This window comes from Pygocentrus nattereri, chromosome 28 (assembly GCF_015220715.1).
Source record: "Pygocentrus nattereri isolate fPygNat1 chromosome 28, fPygNat1.pri, whole genome shotgun sequence".
Taxonomy (NCBI): domain Eukaryota; kingdom Metazoa; phylum Chordata; class Actinopteri; order Characiformes; family Serrasalmidae; genus Pygocentrus; species Pygocentrus nattereri.
This window is the reverse complement of record NC_051238.1, coordinates 2712939-2731876: the sequence shown is the minus strand read 5'-3', so window position 1 is coordinate 2731876 and position 18938 is coordinate 2712939. Positions and strand designations below refer to the sequence as shown.

The following is an 18938-nucleotide window of genomic DNA, read 5'->3' as shown; positions in this document are numbered from 1 at the left end:
CATTATAGAGCTTTTTAAATGAAACAGTAGAAGCCGTATCGCCCCCTACGCTTCCTGTAGTGTATTACAGTCTGTCAGAGTGACTGTGTGGATCATATGAACATTATAGAGCTTTTTAAATGAAACAGTAGAAGCCGCATCGCCCCCTACGCTTCCTGTAGTGTATTACAGTCTGTCAGAGCGACTGTGTGGATCATATGAACATTATAGAGCTTTTTAAATGAAACAGTAGAAGCCGTATCGCCCCTTACGCTTCCTGTAGTGTATTACAGTCTGTCAGAGTGACTGTGTGGATCATATGAACATTATAGAGCTTTTTAAATGAAGCAGTAGAAGCCGTATCGCCCCCTACGCTTCCTGTAGTGTATTACAGTCTGTCAGAGCGACTGTGTGGATCATATGAACATTATAGAGCTTTTTAAATGAAACAGTAGAAGCCGTATCGCCCCCTACGCTTCCTGTAGTGTATTACAGTCTGTCAGAGCGACTGTGTGGATCATATGAACATTATAGAGCTTTTTAAATGAAACAGTAGAAGCCGTATCGCCCCCTACGCTTCCTGTAGTGTATTACAGTCTGTCAGAGTGACTGTGTGGATCATATGAACATTATAGAGCTTTTTAAATGAAACAGTAGAAGCCGTATCGCCCCCTACGCTTCCTGTAGTGTATTACAGTCTGTCAGAGCGACTGTGTGGATCATATGAACATTATAGTGCACTTGTTTTGTTTTCAGGCAACTTATTTGCTACATTTAAAGCTAAAATCTATGTGTTTTTAGGGGAAATAAACTGGAAAGGCATAGAATCTCGAAAAGGGTTTCTTTGCCCTGATATTTCCCCAACTTAGACTAATAAGCATCAATCATAATAATTGTCTCAATTATTATAATATGTAATTATGCAACAATTTAACCCAAGCAGTAGCATTCAACATTTAATTGAAAAATGATTTTTGGATTATTTGACAGTCATGAAATGTCTTCACCAACGTTTTTCTTTTAATGAATAGATTCCTATTAAATGTTTTTTATTCAGGAATGAGGTGATCCAGAGGAAAATTTGGCACTAATATGTTGAGATTAGATTTGGCCCAACATTTGGCCAGGAGAAAAGATAAGCGGTGCAACATTATACCTTGGTGGGATTCCTCCCCCATGTTGCCCAGTCTTGTTTACCTGGTCACACACAGAGACCAATTTTTTTCTCTCTCTCTCTCTTTATTCAGCAGGACAACAGCATGCCCTTCTCGAGCGGTCAGGACAGCTTCAGTAAGTTCACCATGGCGATGGTGAAGCAGTACATGCAAGAGGAGGAAGTTCGAGCTCAGCATCAGAGCTCCCTGCTGCGACTCCGCCACCGAGCGCTGAAGGAGAAGACCAAGGCCGAACTCGCCTGGCTCGAGCACCAGAAAAGGCAAGAAGCTCCAGCTTAGTTTGTGAAGTAACAGCACCGATCATAGTTTCGTACAGTTATTCATCTGCTCATAAGAGTCAGACGATCGTCACGTTACGGTTGGTCATCTGGTGAATTTATCACAGTGTGAAGAGCAGCAGGCGTTTTCAAATTATGCCAAAAACTGAAAAACGGCTGTTAATACCAAAGGTTTGGACCCGAGTCATGAATTTGATCTGAGCAATCACTCAGACTTTGACCTGAGCCTCATAACTCGGAACATCCGAGAGCCAAAGTGGAAGAAACATGGAAAAACTGACTGCGGACGGGACTCTACACAGCTGCTGCTTTTCATGCGAATGGATTAGTTTCCTCTCATACGTTTGATATACAGCAGCGTCTGTTACTGAGATTTTGACAAGTTCGCCTCTTTAGCATCAATGCACCCTCGCTCAGCACCTGAACTCTTACAGGAGAGACTTACCAGGCGAACTGACCGTTTTGATCTCTCTTTTGACCGAACTTATCTCTCCTTATTTGACCAACTTCTACAGGTAAAACAAGCAGTGTTCACCACGAGGCTGAATTTGACTTGTTTCTGGCCATTTCACCTTAAGCAGTTACGTTCCGGTGCCTAACTGCTGCACTGTTTAAGGCGGAACTGAAATCTTGACTGAGAAGCTGGTGGCCAATAAAAAGTCTGCTTCAGTTTGATGCGTTCACCATTGTTTTTTTTTTCTGTAAACTTTGTTCAGCTTGGTTGTTTTGGTTTCAAACTAGCAGCTGTTTTTAGTTTGCTGAGCTAGTTTTAGTGCTGAGCTTAGTTTTTATTTTAATCCTGTGCACAAAGTGTTCGAATTGTGTTGCATTACTCTTTCTGTCTGTTGTTGTTATCTGTGTACCATGGTTTTTGTATTTTATTTGGAAGGTTAAACAAATGAACATACAGCTATGCAGTAACATGCTGTGATTTAAAAGGCTGGAGTACTGTTACCATCATTTTGGTGTTCAGTGACGAAGTGGACTTAAATTAGCTGAAGGATGCAGGCTGACTTGAAGACTAGGGCTTGAAGATTAGGACTTGAAGATTAGGACTTGAAGACTAGCGCTCGAAGACTAGCGCTCGAAGACTAGGGCTCGAAGACTAGGGCTCGAAGACTAGGGCTCGAAGACTAGGGCTCGAAGACTAGGGCTCGAAGACTAGCGCTCGAAGACTAGCGCTCGAAGACTAGCGCTCGAAGACTAGCGCTCGAAGACTAGGGCTCGAAGACTAGGGCTCGAAGACTAGCGCTCGAAGACTAGGGCTCGAAGACTAGGGCTCGAAGACTAGGGCTCGAAGACTAGGGCTCGAAGACTAGGGCTCGAAGACTAGGGCTCGAAGACTAGCGCTCGAAGACTAGCGCTCGAAGACTAGGGCTCGAAGACTAGCGCTCGAAGACTAGGGCTCGAAGACTAGGGCTCGAAGACTAGGGCTCGAAGACTAGGGCTCGAAGACTAGGGCTCGAAGACTAGGGCTCGAAGACTAGCGCTCGAAGACTAGCGCTCGAAGACTAGGGCTCGAAGACTAGGGCTCGAAGACTAGGGCTCGAAGACTAGGGCTCGAAGACTAGGGCTCGAAGACTAGCGCTCGAAGACTAGGGCTCGAAGACTAGGGCTCGAAGACTAGCGCTCGAAGACTAGCGCTCGAAGACTAGCGCTCGAAGACTAGCGCTCGAAGACTAGCGCTCGAAGACTAGGGCTCGAAGACTAGCGCTCGAAGACTAGGGCTCGAAGACTAGGGCTCGAAGACTAGGGCTCGAAGACTAGCGCTCGAAGACTAGCGCTCGAAGACTAGCGCTCGAAGACTAGGGCTCGAAGACTAGCGCTCGAAGACTAGCGCTCGAAGACTAGGGCTCGAAGACTAGCGCTCGAAGACTAGCGCTCGAAGACTAGCGCTCGAAGACTAGGGCTCGAAGACTAGGGCTCGAAGACTAGGGCTCGAAGACTAGGGCTCGAAGACTAGGGCTCGAAGACTAGGGCTCGAAGACTAGCGCTCGAAGACTAGCGCTCGAAGACTAGCGCTCGAAGACTAGCGCTCGAAGACTAGGGCTCGAAGACTAGGGCTCGAAGACTAGGGCTCGAAGACTAGGGCTCGAAGACTAGGGCTCGAAGACTAGGGCTCGAAGACTAGGGCTCGAAGACTAGGGCTCGAAGACTAGGGCTCGAAGACTAGGGCTCGAAGACTAGCGCTCGAAGACTAGCGCTCGAAGACTAGCGCTCGAAGACTAGCGCTCGAAGACTAGGGCTCGAAGACTAGCGCTCGAAGACTAGCGCTCGAAGACTAGCGCTCGAAGACTAGCGCTTGAGACTCGCCTGCATTGACTCAGGATTTGAATCGAGACTCAAGTGTCACGACTTAAGACTGCCCTGCAACTTACTGCCCTGTTCCCACCTCTGGTAATATGGCCTAGAGGTGGGCAATAAGATGAAACCTCATCATTATTGTGATAAATTTAGTTGTGAGGGCTTTTCTGAGCATCAGCGGACATCAGCGCTTAAAGATCACAGAGCAGTTGTTTCTTTAACCTCTTAGGCTCGTAGGTATGAATTTACATTCCCAGATCATAAGGCAAAATATTCAGCGACTGCATGAAATGACAACTTTTTTTTGTGTGTAAAAGTTTTCTTCAGATTAACAGAATGTGTTTTATGATCTACACATATTGCTATATGCTTACAATTTCGCTGAAGAGGCGCCGTCTGAGATCCAGTTTGTAGCTCGGATTTGTGGTAGTTCAGCTTCTTTTTTTATAAGGGTTTAAAATGAAGTCATGAAGACTATGACTGCGTTTTGGAACCGCAGGTGGTTCCAAGGAGTTAAAGAGGTTCAAAACGGAGCATAATTAGTCCTGCTGAGTTGGATTTAGTGCAGCAAAAGGTTGAGGGGGGGAAAAAAAAAACTCACCTGAAAAGTGACTTAAACTAGTACTAGTGCGTTGCTTCTGTATGTCGGAGTATCGTGTGTGTCGAGCATCGTGAAAATGTCCTGATAAAAATTACACCTCACAGCTGTTTTAAGTCAGACTCGTGTTGTTTAGTTAATCTGTGCAGTGTAATTGCCATCCCATAGTTCCTTGTCCATATTTTCAGTGTCTTTCATCTTCTCTCCTGTCAGGCATCTGAGAGATAAGGGCGAGGACGATAAGATGCCGCCGATTCGCAAAAGACAAAGAGGGTTACTTCTCAAACTGCAGCAGGAACAGGTAACTCGGGACCCGTGAACACCCGTTAAACCCCCACAAACACTGAGAAGCTCATAGCAACAGTAGCACTGGCTGCAACAGGCAGAGAAAACCAGCAGGGACAGATAAGCCCATAAACACCTATTAACTGATGAAAGCGAGTAAATTAGGGACTTTAATTTGAATAAAAAGTTATATTCATTCAGTGCAGTGCGTCTAAACTGTCATCACAGTCTATGCCTAGATGCTCATAACAGCAGCAGGGATGCTATTCATGGTATTCAAGTTTGTAAGACCTTGTTTGAAAAGTATAACGAGAGAAATCCGTCTTTCTGCTGAGAAAGTTAGCCATCCAGCTACAACAGTGAGCAGGAAAACCAGCGCTCAGGGTCTAAATCTGGCATATTCTTCTAAGAAGCGTTTGAGCTGCCGAGCCTTTGTCGCCGAATCCTTCACTTGCCACAAACTTTCCAGAGTGGTTGTTTTTCAGTTGAGATATTAAGCAACATCAACTGCTTTTGTTTTCTTGGGTTTTGCATTCAGACATGGTACAGAAGTTCAGCATTGTTGGCGTGAACAGTGCATAAATTCCAAGGATAAACTAAAAACAGACTTTCCACTGCTCGCTTTCCAGCGTCTGCACCCCTGGGAGTGACTGGCTGATGCTTTGCATTTTAGAAGTTATATCTTAGATAGAGCTTATAGAGACCTCAATAAGATTTTATATATAAACACACACATATATCAAGCATAACATTAGGACCAGTTTTTAAACACTGTGTCCACTCACTGTCCACTCTATTAGACACTCCTACCTCGTCAGTCCACCTTGTAGATGTAAAGTCAGAGACGACAGCTCATCTGCTGCTGCACAGTTTGTGTTGGTCATCCTCTAGTCCTTCATCAGTGGTCACAGGACGCTGTGCAGCACTGCTGTGTCTGATCCACTCAGACCAGCACAACACACACTAACACACTACCACCACGTCAGTGTCACTGCAGTGCTGAGAATGATCCACCACCCAAATAGTACCTGCTCTGTGAGGGTCCATGGGGGTCCTGACCACTGAAGAACAGGGTAACAGAGTATCAGAGAAACAGATGGACTACAGTCTGTAACTGTAGAACTACAGAGTGCAGCTATACAGTAAGTGGACAGTGAGCGTAGAAACGAGGTGGTCAGAACGTTACGCCTGATTGGTGTAAAAACAAATTGTCCATTTGAGGCTACAGGCTGCTGCACACTTGACACCACTAGAAACGGTGACACTCCATCATGCAGCATCTTACTGTTATGCTTTATTACATTAAACCCTGAGCACAAATCCATATTACATAATGTAGCTTGAAATATACACCAAAAAGAAAAGTGTCAGTCTGAAGTCTTTGAGATGGATGAGTGCTGATATCCAGCTCTGCTAGCATTACTAGCCTTGTCGCTTCATATTTCACCTCATACCCTTTTTTCTTGAAATCAGCAAGTTTATGAAGTTGGCCAGTGCCAAATGTGACAAACCCTCTAAATGATGTTGAACGTTTTATCCCATTTATTTTCTAAGAGTAGAGCTTAAGAATGCTCTTGAACCTGTTCATCAGAGCGCGGAAAGGAGCCGATCCGCAGTAAAAAATCTGACAAATGTGAGATGCCGGCTCTACCGCTGCCCTCTTGTAGAGTATGAGTTCAGACATTAATTGTTTTAAGTGTTTAAAAATTCTGACTCGTCCCTGAGCAGCCCTGCTTAACTTGAAGATTATGACCATGTTTTGTACGACAGAACAAGGAATGATGTTTGCACGCATGTCTTGTAGGCAGAGATCAGGCGTCTGCAGGAGGCGAACAGGGCAGCACGGAAGGAGCGACAGCTGCTACTCAAACAACAGGAGGAGATCGAAAGGATTCACCACAGCACCCTCAGGCTGAGAGAGAAACTCAGGAGCGCTGGAGATAACGGCCTGGTCAGAAACGAGCGCACTACATCATCGCTGCTACACATTTTAAAGTAGTGGTTTAGTCAGAAAAAAAACAACTACAGCTCTGGTCAGTCCAAATAAATAAACCTCAAACCTGAATATTTAAGAAAGTAAGGGAGGTTTTGTCTTTCTTAGGAGAATGCCATGTGTGCAGAGATATTGGTCAGTTATTAGTGTGCAGAATTATTGTATCCCATCTCACTTGTTTATTTTCATCTGTTAAAATGAGAATAATAACTCAAAATGTACAATTAAAACATTTCTGACATTAAAAAACATCAGTGATCAGTAACTGATTAGGTCAGGTGAGGAAGGGGGCCTTTCGTCTTTAAGGCCTTTACTGGCTAGCCACACAGTGGATACTTCGATCTATGCGATGGAGCCTTTGACCTGCATCAAACTCATGGTCTTCTTGAAAGATGCAGACTTTTTCCTGCACCACTGCTTGAAGAAAGTGTCTTCTATAAACAGGGAGTGGGCTTGGGACTTGATTTTGAGCCCATCTTCAACCCGAAAAGGTCCAACTAGCTCCTCTTTAATACCAGCCCATAGCAGTACCCCACCTCCGCCTTGCTGGCGTCCTGAGTCGAAGCGGAGCTCTGTGCCCCTTACTGATCCAGCCACGGGCCGTCCATCTGGTCTGTCAAGAGTCACTCTGGTCTCATCAGTCCATAAAACCTTTGAATAATCTGTCTTCAGATGTTCCTTGGCCCAGTCTTGACGTTTCATCTTGTTTAGTGGTGGTCTGGTTTGAGCCTTCCTTACCCTGGCCGTGTCTCTGAGCTCTGAACTCTGTATTTCTGGGCACTCCAGGTAGTTTGAGGATACTGGGTTCCTGGTCGATTCACGTTCGATTCTTCTCAAATCTTTGGCAGTTAATTTGTCTCAACATGTTTCCTGTGACAGTGTTGACTATTTGCAACAAAACTTTTGATGGGTTTGTGATCACGGCCCAATATCTTAGCAATTTCAAGAGTGCTGCATCCCTTTGAAAGACTTTTTCAGAGTCAGTTTTGGCCCATTTTGCCTGAGGAAAAGAAGCTGCCTAATAATTGTGCCCTTCTTGATACAAGGTGCTGATCTCCTTAGGCCACACCCCCCCTCATTACGCAAAAACACATCACCTGATATGCTTAAACCAATAAGCATTCCGGTTTATAAAATATGCATAAAAATGATGATGATATGGTCAAAATACACACTTGCTTAATAGTTGTTGGGCCCTACTGCACATACACCACCGTGACACTAAACACCTACTGACCTGTTTCTTCAGAGGTCACCTGCGTCCGCTGAGGTGAAGGAGGTGGAGCCCAGTCTGGCGACAGACACAGAGACCCGCAGCCCCTCCCCACTGTCGGTGTCCGGGAGTGAGACCAGCAGCATCATGCAGAAACTGAAGAAGATGCGCTACCAAATGGACGAGAGGTACACGCCTGTGACGCCCAGTTTTTCTTCTGCACTGTAGCCGAGCGACTTGGTCAGTTGAGCTTTTTTGAAGAGAAAACTAAACGTTTCAACACTAAAACTGGCTTTAAGTGGTGAAACTTTCATGCAACCAAAGTTTGAGTCACATGCAACACATAATTTCACTACTGTTAGTAGAGGCTTTGTAGCATTTATCTCCCGAAATGTAAGAGAAGGTCAAGAAAGCAGAATAAATGCTGGCATAAACAACCATCATGTTCACAATAGCTAGCTGGTCATCCAGCTTGATGGGCTAACTGGTTACCAGTAAATAGAAAATGATATTCCAAGAGACCAGGCTCTTATTTTCTCATTCATGACATTTCAGTTGACAGAAACCAGTTGATGTGATATTGTACAGTGTGATCATGTGGTCTGACTTTCTTTAAGCTTATCTCACAAAGTTGAGTCAGTTGCCGTTTCAGACGCTTTCACGTGAATTTCAGGAGGCTTTTCGTTGCATATCGCAGGGGAAGTTTCCTTTCACAAAGGTGTTAAGCAGCTGAAGTTGCGTGAAAGTTTCACATTTATGGACCGTATGTGGATCCACGCGTATGGTCACTTACACAACTATGAAGCTTCTACATTAGTTTCATAGTAGTTACTGAATAATTCATAGCGGTTGAATTGATGGTAGTTCGGTATATTAAGCGTTAATGCCTGGATTAATCCCTGAACGTTAAACCTCGCTTTAAGCGATTTAACCAAACATGCATGTATGTTTATCTTGTGATAACAGGTATAAGAACAAGGGGTCATGTGTTCAAACGGTCTCAGTTTGGATCGTTTGTCTGTATAATAATTAGCCCCGATAATACGCTACATGTCCAAAAGTCTGGAGACCAGCATTTTTTCTGAAATGAAGGGCATTAATAGTGAGGTTGTGCAGGAACAGCCTCTTCTCTTCTGGGAAGGCTTTATTCTAGATGTTGAACATTGCTGTGAGGATTTGGTTGAGCATTAGTGAGGTCAGGTGGACTCATTCATCCCAGAGGTGTTGGATGGAGCTTCATCACTCCAGAGAACCCACTTGCACTGCTCCACAGCCCAATGCTTGGGGGGCTTTATACCCCTCTAGCCCACCCTTAGCATGACCCATTCTATTGGTCAGTGCCTTTATGTTGAGTTTATACAAGCTGGATCTGCAAAAGCTGCAACTTAAAGAAGCCAAATTCACTCCGTTTGGATACTTTTGGACATGTAATGTAGTGAGATGGTATTTCCTGGAAATGGATTGATTGCATCACCTGTAAACAAGCCTGTTGCACGTGTGGTTTGATGACTAACTGTGTTTTGATGTTTATATGTGTAGAAGCTTTGGTTTGGACATAAGCATGCTCTGTGTAGGAAAGGTTCATAACGTGAGAGGATTGGGTGTGTTATAGTGATGTATTTAGCACCTGCAAGTAAAGGTTCACTGCTAGTCTTCCCAGCTTGGTAGCATCATGTGATTGAGGAAGCCTGGCTAGCAGGTGGGAACCGGACATTTACTGGGGAGACAAATCTTGTATATATTGGGCAATAAGGCAAAAATATGACATTTTCATAATCCACAGTATGTTGCAAACACGTTTGAATGGACCAAATGTAGCAGCAGAACATCTCTGCTACATTTAAGTCGTGTTTGTTTTAAATTCAGCCATTGCAAAACTAAATTTTAGAAGGGAAAAAATTCCTGACATCCAATCAGCTGCTTGTTACAGTAGAGTTTATGTGATTACTGTGTATCTTTTGTCCTTGCTTGTCTTTATTAATCATGTTTTGTGATGTGTATTTTCACAATAATCATCATATATCACAATACACCAATCAGCCAAAACACTCTGACCACCTCCTTGTTTCTACACTCACTGTCCACTTTATCAGCTCCACTTACTGTATAGCTGCACTCTGTAGTTCTACAGTTACAGACTGTAGTCCATCTGTTTCTCTGATACTCTGTTACCCTGTTCTTCAGTGGTCAGGACCCCCATGGACCCTCACAGAGCAGGTACTATTTGGGTGGTGGGTCATTCTCAGCACTGCAGAAACACTGACGCGGTGGTGGTGGGTTAGTGTGTGTTGCGCTGGTCTGAGTGGATCAGACACAGCAGGGCTGCTGGAGTGTTTAAACACCTCAGTGTCGCTGCTGGACTGAGAATAGTCCACCAAACAAACATATCCAGCCAACAGCGTCCTGTGGGCAGCATCCTGTGGGCACTGATGAAGGACTAGAGGATGACCAACACAAACTGTGCAGCAGCAGATGAGCTGCCGTCTCTGACTTTACATCTACAAGGTGGACCGACAAGGTAGGAGTGTCTAATAGAGTGGACAGTGAGTGGACACAGTGTTTAAAAACTCCAGCAGTGCTGCTGTGTCTGATCCACTCATACCAGCACAACACACACTAACACACCACCACAATGTCAGTGTTACTGCACTGCTGAGAATGATCCACCACCCAAATAGTAGCTGCTTTGTGAGGGTCCATGGGGGTCCTGACCACTGAAGAACAGGGTAACAGAGTATCAGAGAAACAGATGGACTACAGTCTGTAACTGTAGAACTACAGAGTGCAGCTATACAGTAAGTGAAGCTGATAAAGTGGAGAATGAGCGCAGAAACAAGGAGGTGGTCAGATTGGTGCCTGATTGGTGTGTATCATATTGCCCACTTCTACTTCTGGCCTTTGAAATTTATCTTCAACAAACTGCAGCATGCATTCCTGACCTCCAGACTGAAACAACAAAGCTAACAGGCCAGCTCTAGAATACAAAAGCAAAGCTTTTAGATCCTTATCCCTTCATTTCTTTCAGGTGGTCCATTAAGACTGCAGATGATGTGGATGTTGTTGTTTGGTTAAGCACTTCGTGAGCTCAGCATGACCTTTAGCCCTGGGTGATAAAAGATAGTCAGTCTTTAAATCACCAGAAACTTTTCTCGATAGCGTGTTTGAGGTATTTCCGTATATGTATTATATGGTTACGCCGTTCTGCTCCTCGATCTAGAACCAGCAGCAAAGGCTTAAACATTGAACATCTGTTACTGTAGTACACTAGGACAAATATATAAGTTAACAAGACAAGGAAAATGTTTATACCTCTTATAATCGATCATTTATTACAGCACGGACCAGCAACACCTAGCTGGCTAGATACTGTCATATGTCTTTTGTTAGATATTTGTATTGTTTCACTGCATTTAGTGGTTTAGCGATATTTACTGTAGCGTGCACAAACCTTGATCACATAAGGCACCATGTACGATTAGAATAGATGCAAATAAAAACAGTAAAGCACAACAAGAATTTCATAATTTCCAAAAGCATTTGATAACTTGTGCTTGCAGAACAACATTTGGTTCCAGATTTCTCCTGGGTGCCTCCTGCCATCTCATGGATCTATTAAATTCCACCACCAGTACACCTGATTTAACATAAGTATTCATTACATAAAGCAGGGAATGGATGATGCCCACAAATAATACTTGGTTTCCAAACGGTTAAACAAGCACACGGACATATACAGGGAGATTCACTCGAAGGAGGCCCTGAATATTCTGCTGTAACTCCCGTTATGATGAAGCAACCAGAACCAAAAACATGCACTGCATATCTTGACGTGTGTGTAATGGACTGCATTTCATGCGATGCTGAAGTGATCTCTGTTTCTGCCAGACACTTGAGGGGTACAGGGGTCTGCACCCAGGAGGTGCAAACTGAGGTTAAACATTGCGACTGATGTCCAGCGCCTGCCTCATCGCTCGGGCGCAGGAGCATCCCAGCTTGTGCGAAGCTCCGTATCCTGAGGAGCTCATTGTACTCAGATTGTTTCGTCCCAGCAAGAGTTATGCAGAATATTCGGGTCCTCTTTCGACTGAATCTCCCTGTATAACCTTATTGCTTGTTGTAGTATTATTATTATTATTATTATTATTATTATTATTATTATTATTATTATTAGCATTTAATCTGTCATTAATGTGTTTCTAATCAAATAAATACTAACTGCCCAAATAAATACCTTTTGACTTTTCTCGGGTGCCTAAAACTTCTCAGCTAGATTTTTTCATGTATATATATATTTCAGCATGTGTATTTTTTATTTATTTATTTTTAATTTTTTTTTAATACTGTTATATATGAAATAAGATGCATTTGTTGTCCATGTGTAGCCAGCTTTTTTTAATGTACTACACCAGAATAAAGCTTTCTATTCAAATTACTATTCAGACTTAAAATGAGCTTTAGGAAACGCATAAAAAGAATTGAATTATCAAGAGAGCTACTGTTGAATATGGAAAAATATATCGTGATCGATTTTTGGCCGTATTACCCAGTCCTAATGGCCATTGTGTGTGTACGATCCTGAGTAGTCCCTTTTCTCGGTCCAACAGCTCATTAAAATATCTCTCTCCCTCTCTCTCTCTCTCTCCCTCTCTCTCTCTCCCCCCTTTCTCTCTCTCCCATTCATCACCTCTCTCTGTGTGATGTGTCTTTGTTTAGGCAGTGCTCTCCTGTGCTCTGTTTTTTCTCTGTGTTCGGTGCTCAGCACTGGGCCTCTCTCGGTCTCTGTCTTCCTAAGCTCCATCCTAAATTCCAGCTCTATATCTACACTCAGTTGGTCAGGTACAGTACAGCTGCCTGTTCCTTTCCCATGGAGCATGCTTGTGTTTATCTGCAGACAGGGCACAGCGCGGGTGGGACGGTGACGAATTGGGGACCCAAACTCTGCCACAGTTAAACCAGCTGAGTCTTTGGTAGGCCCACTTGAAAAGACCTGAGTAGTCTCTCATTTAGCACCTTCCATTGAAATCACTGTTCATGATCAAAACTAGCAATCTGGGTACAGCCTGTCAGAACAAAGTGGGTTGTGAAGGAGTGGAGCTTATGCTATGGAAGAGTTTCTAAATTCCAGGGGTTGAAAAATTTGTGTACTATTGAATTTCCTTTTTGTTTTTTAACGTATAAAACATTAAATCTTATCTTGACCTCTGAATTGACCATATCAAACCTGAAAATGTATTGTAACCTACCTGCGTTGACCAGTCAAATGAAGACCCTAGGATTGGGTCCAGACACCCCTACAGATGACCACTGACTCACCATGTGTGGTATATTGGAGAAAACTCTGAAGTCCTTATGTGTTTCTTACTAATAGGCCCATTGATGCCCGGGTTTTTTACTCTGAGCACAAAAGCCAAAGATTATTCTTGTTTGAATTGTGGCATGTTTGGAGTTTTCAGCTCAATGGGTGGTTTTGTGTCTCTGTGGTGGACAGCAGGATTCTGAAAATCAATTTTCCATTAATATTTGGTCGATTTGATATTTCTAAGGTCAGTGTCCAAATATGTGCATGTTCTCTGCAAATCTCCAAAGTCCCCAAGCGTATCAGAGAAGACATGTTTGGGCCTGAAGTTTGCTTCTTTAGTTTGACAGCAAGGCTATTTGAAGCATAAACCACACCAGTGCTGAATTTAAGGAGCACAAAAATCACATAAATGATTATCAGACAGTTCCGTAGATTTAAATCTCTGACAGTTTAAGTTAAGTGGGGTTTAACTGACTGATGTGATGGTTCCCAGTTGTCACTTCTTATAGTCAAATAAACAGCTGACAGTGTTACATAATACAGGGTGATTCAAAAAGATTCATTCGATTTCAAAATGATTTGTCTTACATGTAAATCGTTCCAGATCAGTGCAGTGAACTGTAGTTGGTTTAAATGAGCATAAAGTTTATTATGTAGTTCTACAAGGTCTCAGTCTGAACCTCCTCCAGCTGGACGGACGACATCAACACCACAGTCAAACTCCTCCCAGACTGGACTGAGTGTGTCGGGCGTCGCTGCTCTCACGGCTCTTTCAGTGGGATTTCGGAGATCATCCAGTGCTGTGGAACCAGCGCCGAACGCTCTGAGCTGCTGGAGCTTCACTGCCCACCAACATCCCACTGCACAGTTCTGACGGATTCACTCTTATTGACGTGGAGAACGCAGAACGCTTTCTGCTCAGGGGTCTCATCTCCTCTCAGACTGAAGGGGGAGCCGTCTTCCACTGACGGTCAGAAACTCTGTGACCCCCTGATCCACTCCGTGACAATTGGATCATGATTGATTCGGCGCCTCACGGTTGTAAAAAATACGGTGCTTTGAAATCGGATGAATCTTGTTGAATCGCCCTGTATATTAAAATTCTGATGGTACTTTGCTTTGTACTCCCGTTTCTCTTATTTTGCCGTTCTCATTCAATTCCGTTTGGAATACTTGTTCGGAATCACCTGTTTTGCCTGTATTGTTATACGTGGTTGTATGCAAACGTTTAAACATCCCTGGTCGGATTACATTATTTCGTTGATTTTTCTAAGTGAAAGTAAGTCGGCACATCCTCTTCAGGGAACTTAAATATGCCACTTACCTTCCAGTTTTAGTGCTCAATTTCTATTTATTTACTAAACAAAATGTGAGGCCAGATTTTTTACAATGTGTTCAATTCAGGATTCAATAATGACAACAGAACAGAGGACAAATGTACCAAAAGGACATTTCTTGAAACCAAAAGTTGGGAAAGGAAACGAAATGCAACTAAAACCGGACAGCAAAAGTTTGCAAATCCTCTTTCACCTCTAATTAAATTAAACCGAACAAAGGCTTCATGTTTCAACTAATTTGTTTGGTTTTGTAAATATATGCTGATGCTAAATTTGATCCCTGCAACATGGTCCAAAAACGTTAGTACTGGGGCATGTTTACCATCGTGTTACACAACCTTCCCTTTTAACAGTTTGGGAAATGAGGACACCAACTGCTGTAGTTGTGAAAGTGGATTTCTTTTTTCCCTTGTTTGTAACACTTCAGCTGCTCCTCAGCTGTCCGGGCTCTACGTTGGTATACTGGGTGCTGCACGTTTTCAGTGAGCAATAAAGCCATGCGGTTGCAAAATGTGCAGAATGTGGTGTGGCATTGTTTTGCTGAAACGAGCAGAAACCCTGTAAAAGACTAAGGCTGTGTTCACGTTACCTGGTTGAAGTGGCACAAATCTGATGTTTTCAGGGCTGTGTGGACACATCTGATCTATCTCAGATGAGCTTTAGCCCAGAGAAGTTGGCAGTGTTTCTTGATGTTGTTTATATATGGCTTCCACCTTCCGTAGTAGCATCTTAACTTGCATTTGTAGGTGCAGCGATGCACTTTGTTTGCTGATGAGGGTTTAGCCTTTTCCTTTACGCACAGAGATTTCTCCAGATGATCTGAATCTTTTAACCATGTTATGACTGTAGAAGAAAATCTCTCAATTCCTTGCAGTTGTGCTTTGTGAAACGCTGAGGAAAACCTCAGAACAGATGTTTTCCACAAACTTCCCAGTTTTACGTTGCCCCAACCCAACGTTTTTGGAATGTGTTGCAGGCATCAGACTTGGAATTGGTACATATTAACAAAAATCAATAAGATGAAAATATTCAGTTCAGTTGAATTCTGTTGAATACCAATAAACAGTATAAACAATTGGATATCGCTGCTGTCTGAGCCCTTTGTAGCTGGTAACTTTACAGGAGGAGGATGAAACCTACTATACTTGTTTGTCCATTTAAAATAAAACGTGCACACAATGTGAAGGGCAACAGGCGTTTTCAGACTGTCAAAAACTGAAAAGTGACAAAAATGGAGATGTGTGTAAATTTCCTGAGCTTATACAGATCATTGTTGTCGGAAGAAAACCTCGTATCTCCAAATGGTAACTTTACAGAAGAAGGGAAAAACCTAGTTTAGTTTTAATGTAAGTCAATGATACCAGAATTTTTTCCAAGTCCTTTTGGTCCAAATTTACACACAATGTAAAGGACAACGGGCATCTTCATATCATGTCAAAAACTGAAAAACGACGAAAATGGAGATGTAATCTGTACAAATTATGGACTAAATTATGTTGCAAAGGTAACCAGTTACATAGCAACACTTGAAGCTTGAATTTTGTCCATATTTTTGTGTTTTCTTAAACTTTTATTAGCTGCTTTAGCCTCGTAGCTCCAAAACTAAAGACAATCTTTAGACACCAAACATGTCTTCACTGGTCCACTGCATTTGGGCTAAGATGGGGAAAACTGGTTTATTGTTGTTGTTGTTGTTGTTGTTGTTGTTATTATTATTATTATTATTATTATTATTATTATTATTGTTTTTTTTTTTTTTCTTCCATTTGAGCTATGCTTTAATATTACTTTTATAAATGTTTAAATCGTAGATAAATTAGAGCCTGTGTTGATCTTGGTGTGATCTCTCTTTGTCCTGCATTAGCTCTGAGCAGACTGATGGATTATACAGCTCTGATTAAGGCTGGTTAGGAGCGCTCGATCCGATCTGTGGCTGCACTAAATCTTCCACTGCCTGCAGATTTAATAAGCTCGGTCTGCGATGAGCTAATGAGTATATATGAGCTCCGGGCTGTAATAGAATTGAAGGTTAGATTGGATGGAGATGGCTTTTGTATTCACAAGGCGAGACCATTGCTTTCAGATAAAGCCATCTGTTTTTCTCTAACATGCTTTTAATTATCTCAAACCTCCATGAAGCAGACAGCAGGCCAGGTCAGGTTCTTTTCTTGCAGAAAGTTATTTTAAGGCAGTGTCATGAATAAAATATCCATTATTCATCTTAACTCTTAATGGGTCAGCGAATTATTTCTTATTTATTACTTTATTTAATCAAGGAAGCCCTAATGAGACCAGTGCCTCATTTCCAGAGGAGCTCTGCATAAAAGGATGCATTAATGAAATAGAATAACAAGGAGTAAGAAAATAATAGGGAAAAGGGAATATCTCTGCTGTTTTCCTCTTTTTTCCTAATTAAATAATTTTGTAGCTGGTTTACAGCACAAATAGCAGGTCATTGAAGCAGCAAAGAAAATGTGTTAAATCAACTGAAAATAAATAGATGTCACTAAATCAGCCTAAAACACTGAGTTAAATCACTAAATAAACCTAGAACACAAAGATGAATCAGTGAATTGGCCTCAGATGCAAAGATAAAACATGTGGATCCATCAGTAGATGGGCCCAAAACTCGAGGGTCCCTCAGTAGATGGGCCCAAAACTCGAGGATCCATCAGTAGATCGGCCCAAAACCCGAGGATCCATCAGTAGATCGGCCCAAAGCTCGAGGATCCATCAGTAGATCGGCCCAAAACCCGAGGATCCATCAGTAGATCGGCCCAAAACCCGAGGATCCATCAGTAGATCGGCCCAAAGCTCGAGGATCCATCGGTAGATCGGCCCAAAGCTCGAGGATCCATCGGTAGATCGGCCCAAAGCTCGAGGATCCATCGGTAGATCGGCCCAAAGCTCGAGGATCCATCGGTAGATCGGCCCAAAGCTCGAGGATCCATCGGTAGATCGGCCCAAAGCTCGAGGATCCATCGGTAGATCGGCCCAAAGCTCGCGGATCCATCGGTAGATCGGCCCAAAGCTCGCGGATCCATCGGTAGATCGGCCCAAAGCTCGCGGATCCATCGGTAGATCGGCCCAAAGCTCGCGGATCCATCGGTAGATCGGCCCAAAGCTCGCGGATCCATCGGTAGATCGGCCCAAAGCTCGCGGATCCATCGGTAGATCGGCCCAAAGCTCGCGGATCCATCGGTAGATCGGCCCAAAGCTCGCGGATCCATCGGTAGATCGGCCCAAAGCTCGAGGATCCATCGGTAGATCGGCCCAAAGCTCGAGGATCCATCGGTAGATCGGCCCAAAGCTCGAGGATCCATCGGTAGATCGGCCCAAAACACAGACTAATCTCTAAATCTGTCTAAAGTAATAAATTCTGCAGGTATTAGTTTCCAGCCACAGAGACAAAAGCGCAGTGCACTGTGAGTCTGACCTCCAGGGGGCGCAGTGCTTCATTACCTCAGAGTTCAGGCAGATGCATGGGTTTTCCTTAATGGTGGTGATGAAGATGAAGGCACTTATACCTGTATTGGAAGTGTGTTGTGTGTTCTGAAACCATGCCTGACGGAAGATCAACATGGTTTACTTTGTCTGTGTATGTTTGTGTGTGTGTGTGTGTGTGTGTGTGTGTGTGTGTGTGTGTGTGTGTGTGTGTGTGTGTGTGTCGTTTTTCTGGAATAATTTGATAATCACATTCACCTAATACTCCTTACTCCAATTGCTGAGATGTTTGATGTCTGAAGTTTGCTTCTGTTGTTGTAGCCCTGGAGCTAAAAAAGGGCACAGTTCATGCTTCAAGTTGCTACTGTGTTTAGCTGTGCTAATAAACGTTTGTTCAGTGAGTCATTCAGTGTCAGAAACCACATAAGTCTGTTAGAGATACTGAACAACTTTAACATGCTTTCAGGCAAATACACCAATCAGGCACAACACTGACCACCTCCTCGTTTCTACCCTCACTGTCCACTTTATCAGCTCCACTTACTGTATAGCTGCACTCTGTAGTTCTACAGTTACAGACTGTAGTCCATCTGTTTCTCTGATACTCTGTTACCCTGTTCTTCAGTGGTCAGGACCCCCATGGACCCTCACAGAGCAGGTACTATTTGGGTGGTGGGTCATTCTCAGTGCTGCAGTAACACTGACGCGGTGGTGGTGGGTTAGTGTGTGTGGTGCTGGTGTGAGTGGATCAGACACAGCAGTGCTGCTGGAGGTTTTAAACACTCACTGTCCACTCTATTAGACACTCCTACCCTGTCGGTCCACCTTGTAGATGTAAAGTCAGAGACGACAGCTCATCTGCTGCTGCACAGTTTGTGTTGGTCATCCTCTAGTCATCCATCAGTGGTCACTGGACGCTGTCGGCTGGATATTTTTGGTTGGTGGACTGTTCTCAGTCCAGCAGCGACACTGAGGTGTTTAAAAACTCCAGCAGCACTGCTGTGTCTGATCCACTCACACCAGCACAACACAC

General features: G+C 43.5%; 1 protein-coding gene across 9 annotated transcripts in view; it reads left to right on the top strand.

The window, feature by feature from the left end:
- Positions 1-18938, top strand: part of cep350 (centrosomal protein 350) — an 82802-nt gene that overhangs the window by 43919 nt on the left and 19945 nt on the right. For 5 of the 9 annotated variants that reach the window (XM_037535651.1, XM_037535655.1, XM_037535652.1 and 2 more), the window contains exons 27-31: positions 1227-1414; positions 4548-4635; positions 6424-6570; positions 7862-8013; positions 12539-12661. In XM_037535651.1, coding sequence (XP_037391548.1) covers positions 1227-1414; positions 4548-4635; positions 6424-6570; positions 7862-8013; positions 12539-12661 — 698 coding nt within the window. The remainder of the gene's footprint in view (positions 1-1226; positions 1415-4547; positions 4636-6423; positions 6571-7861; positions 8014-12538; positions 12662-18938) is intronic. The other 4 variants (XM_037535654.1, XM_037535650.1, XM_017686399.2 and 1 more) reach the window with 2 other exon arrangements.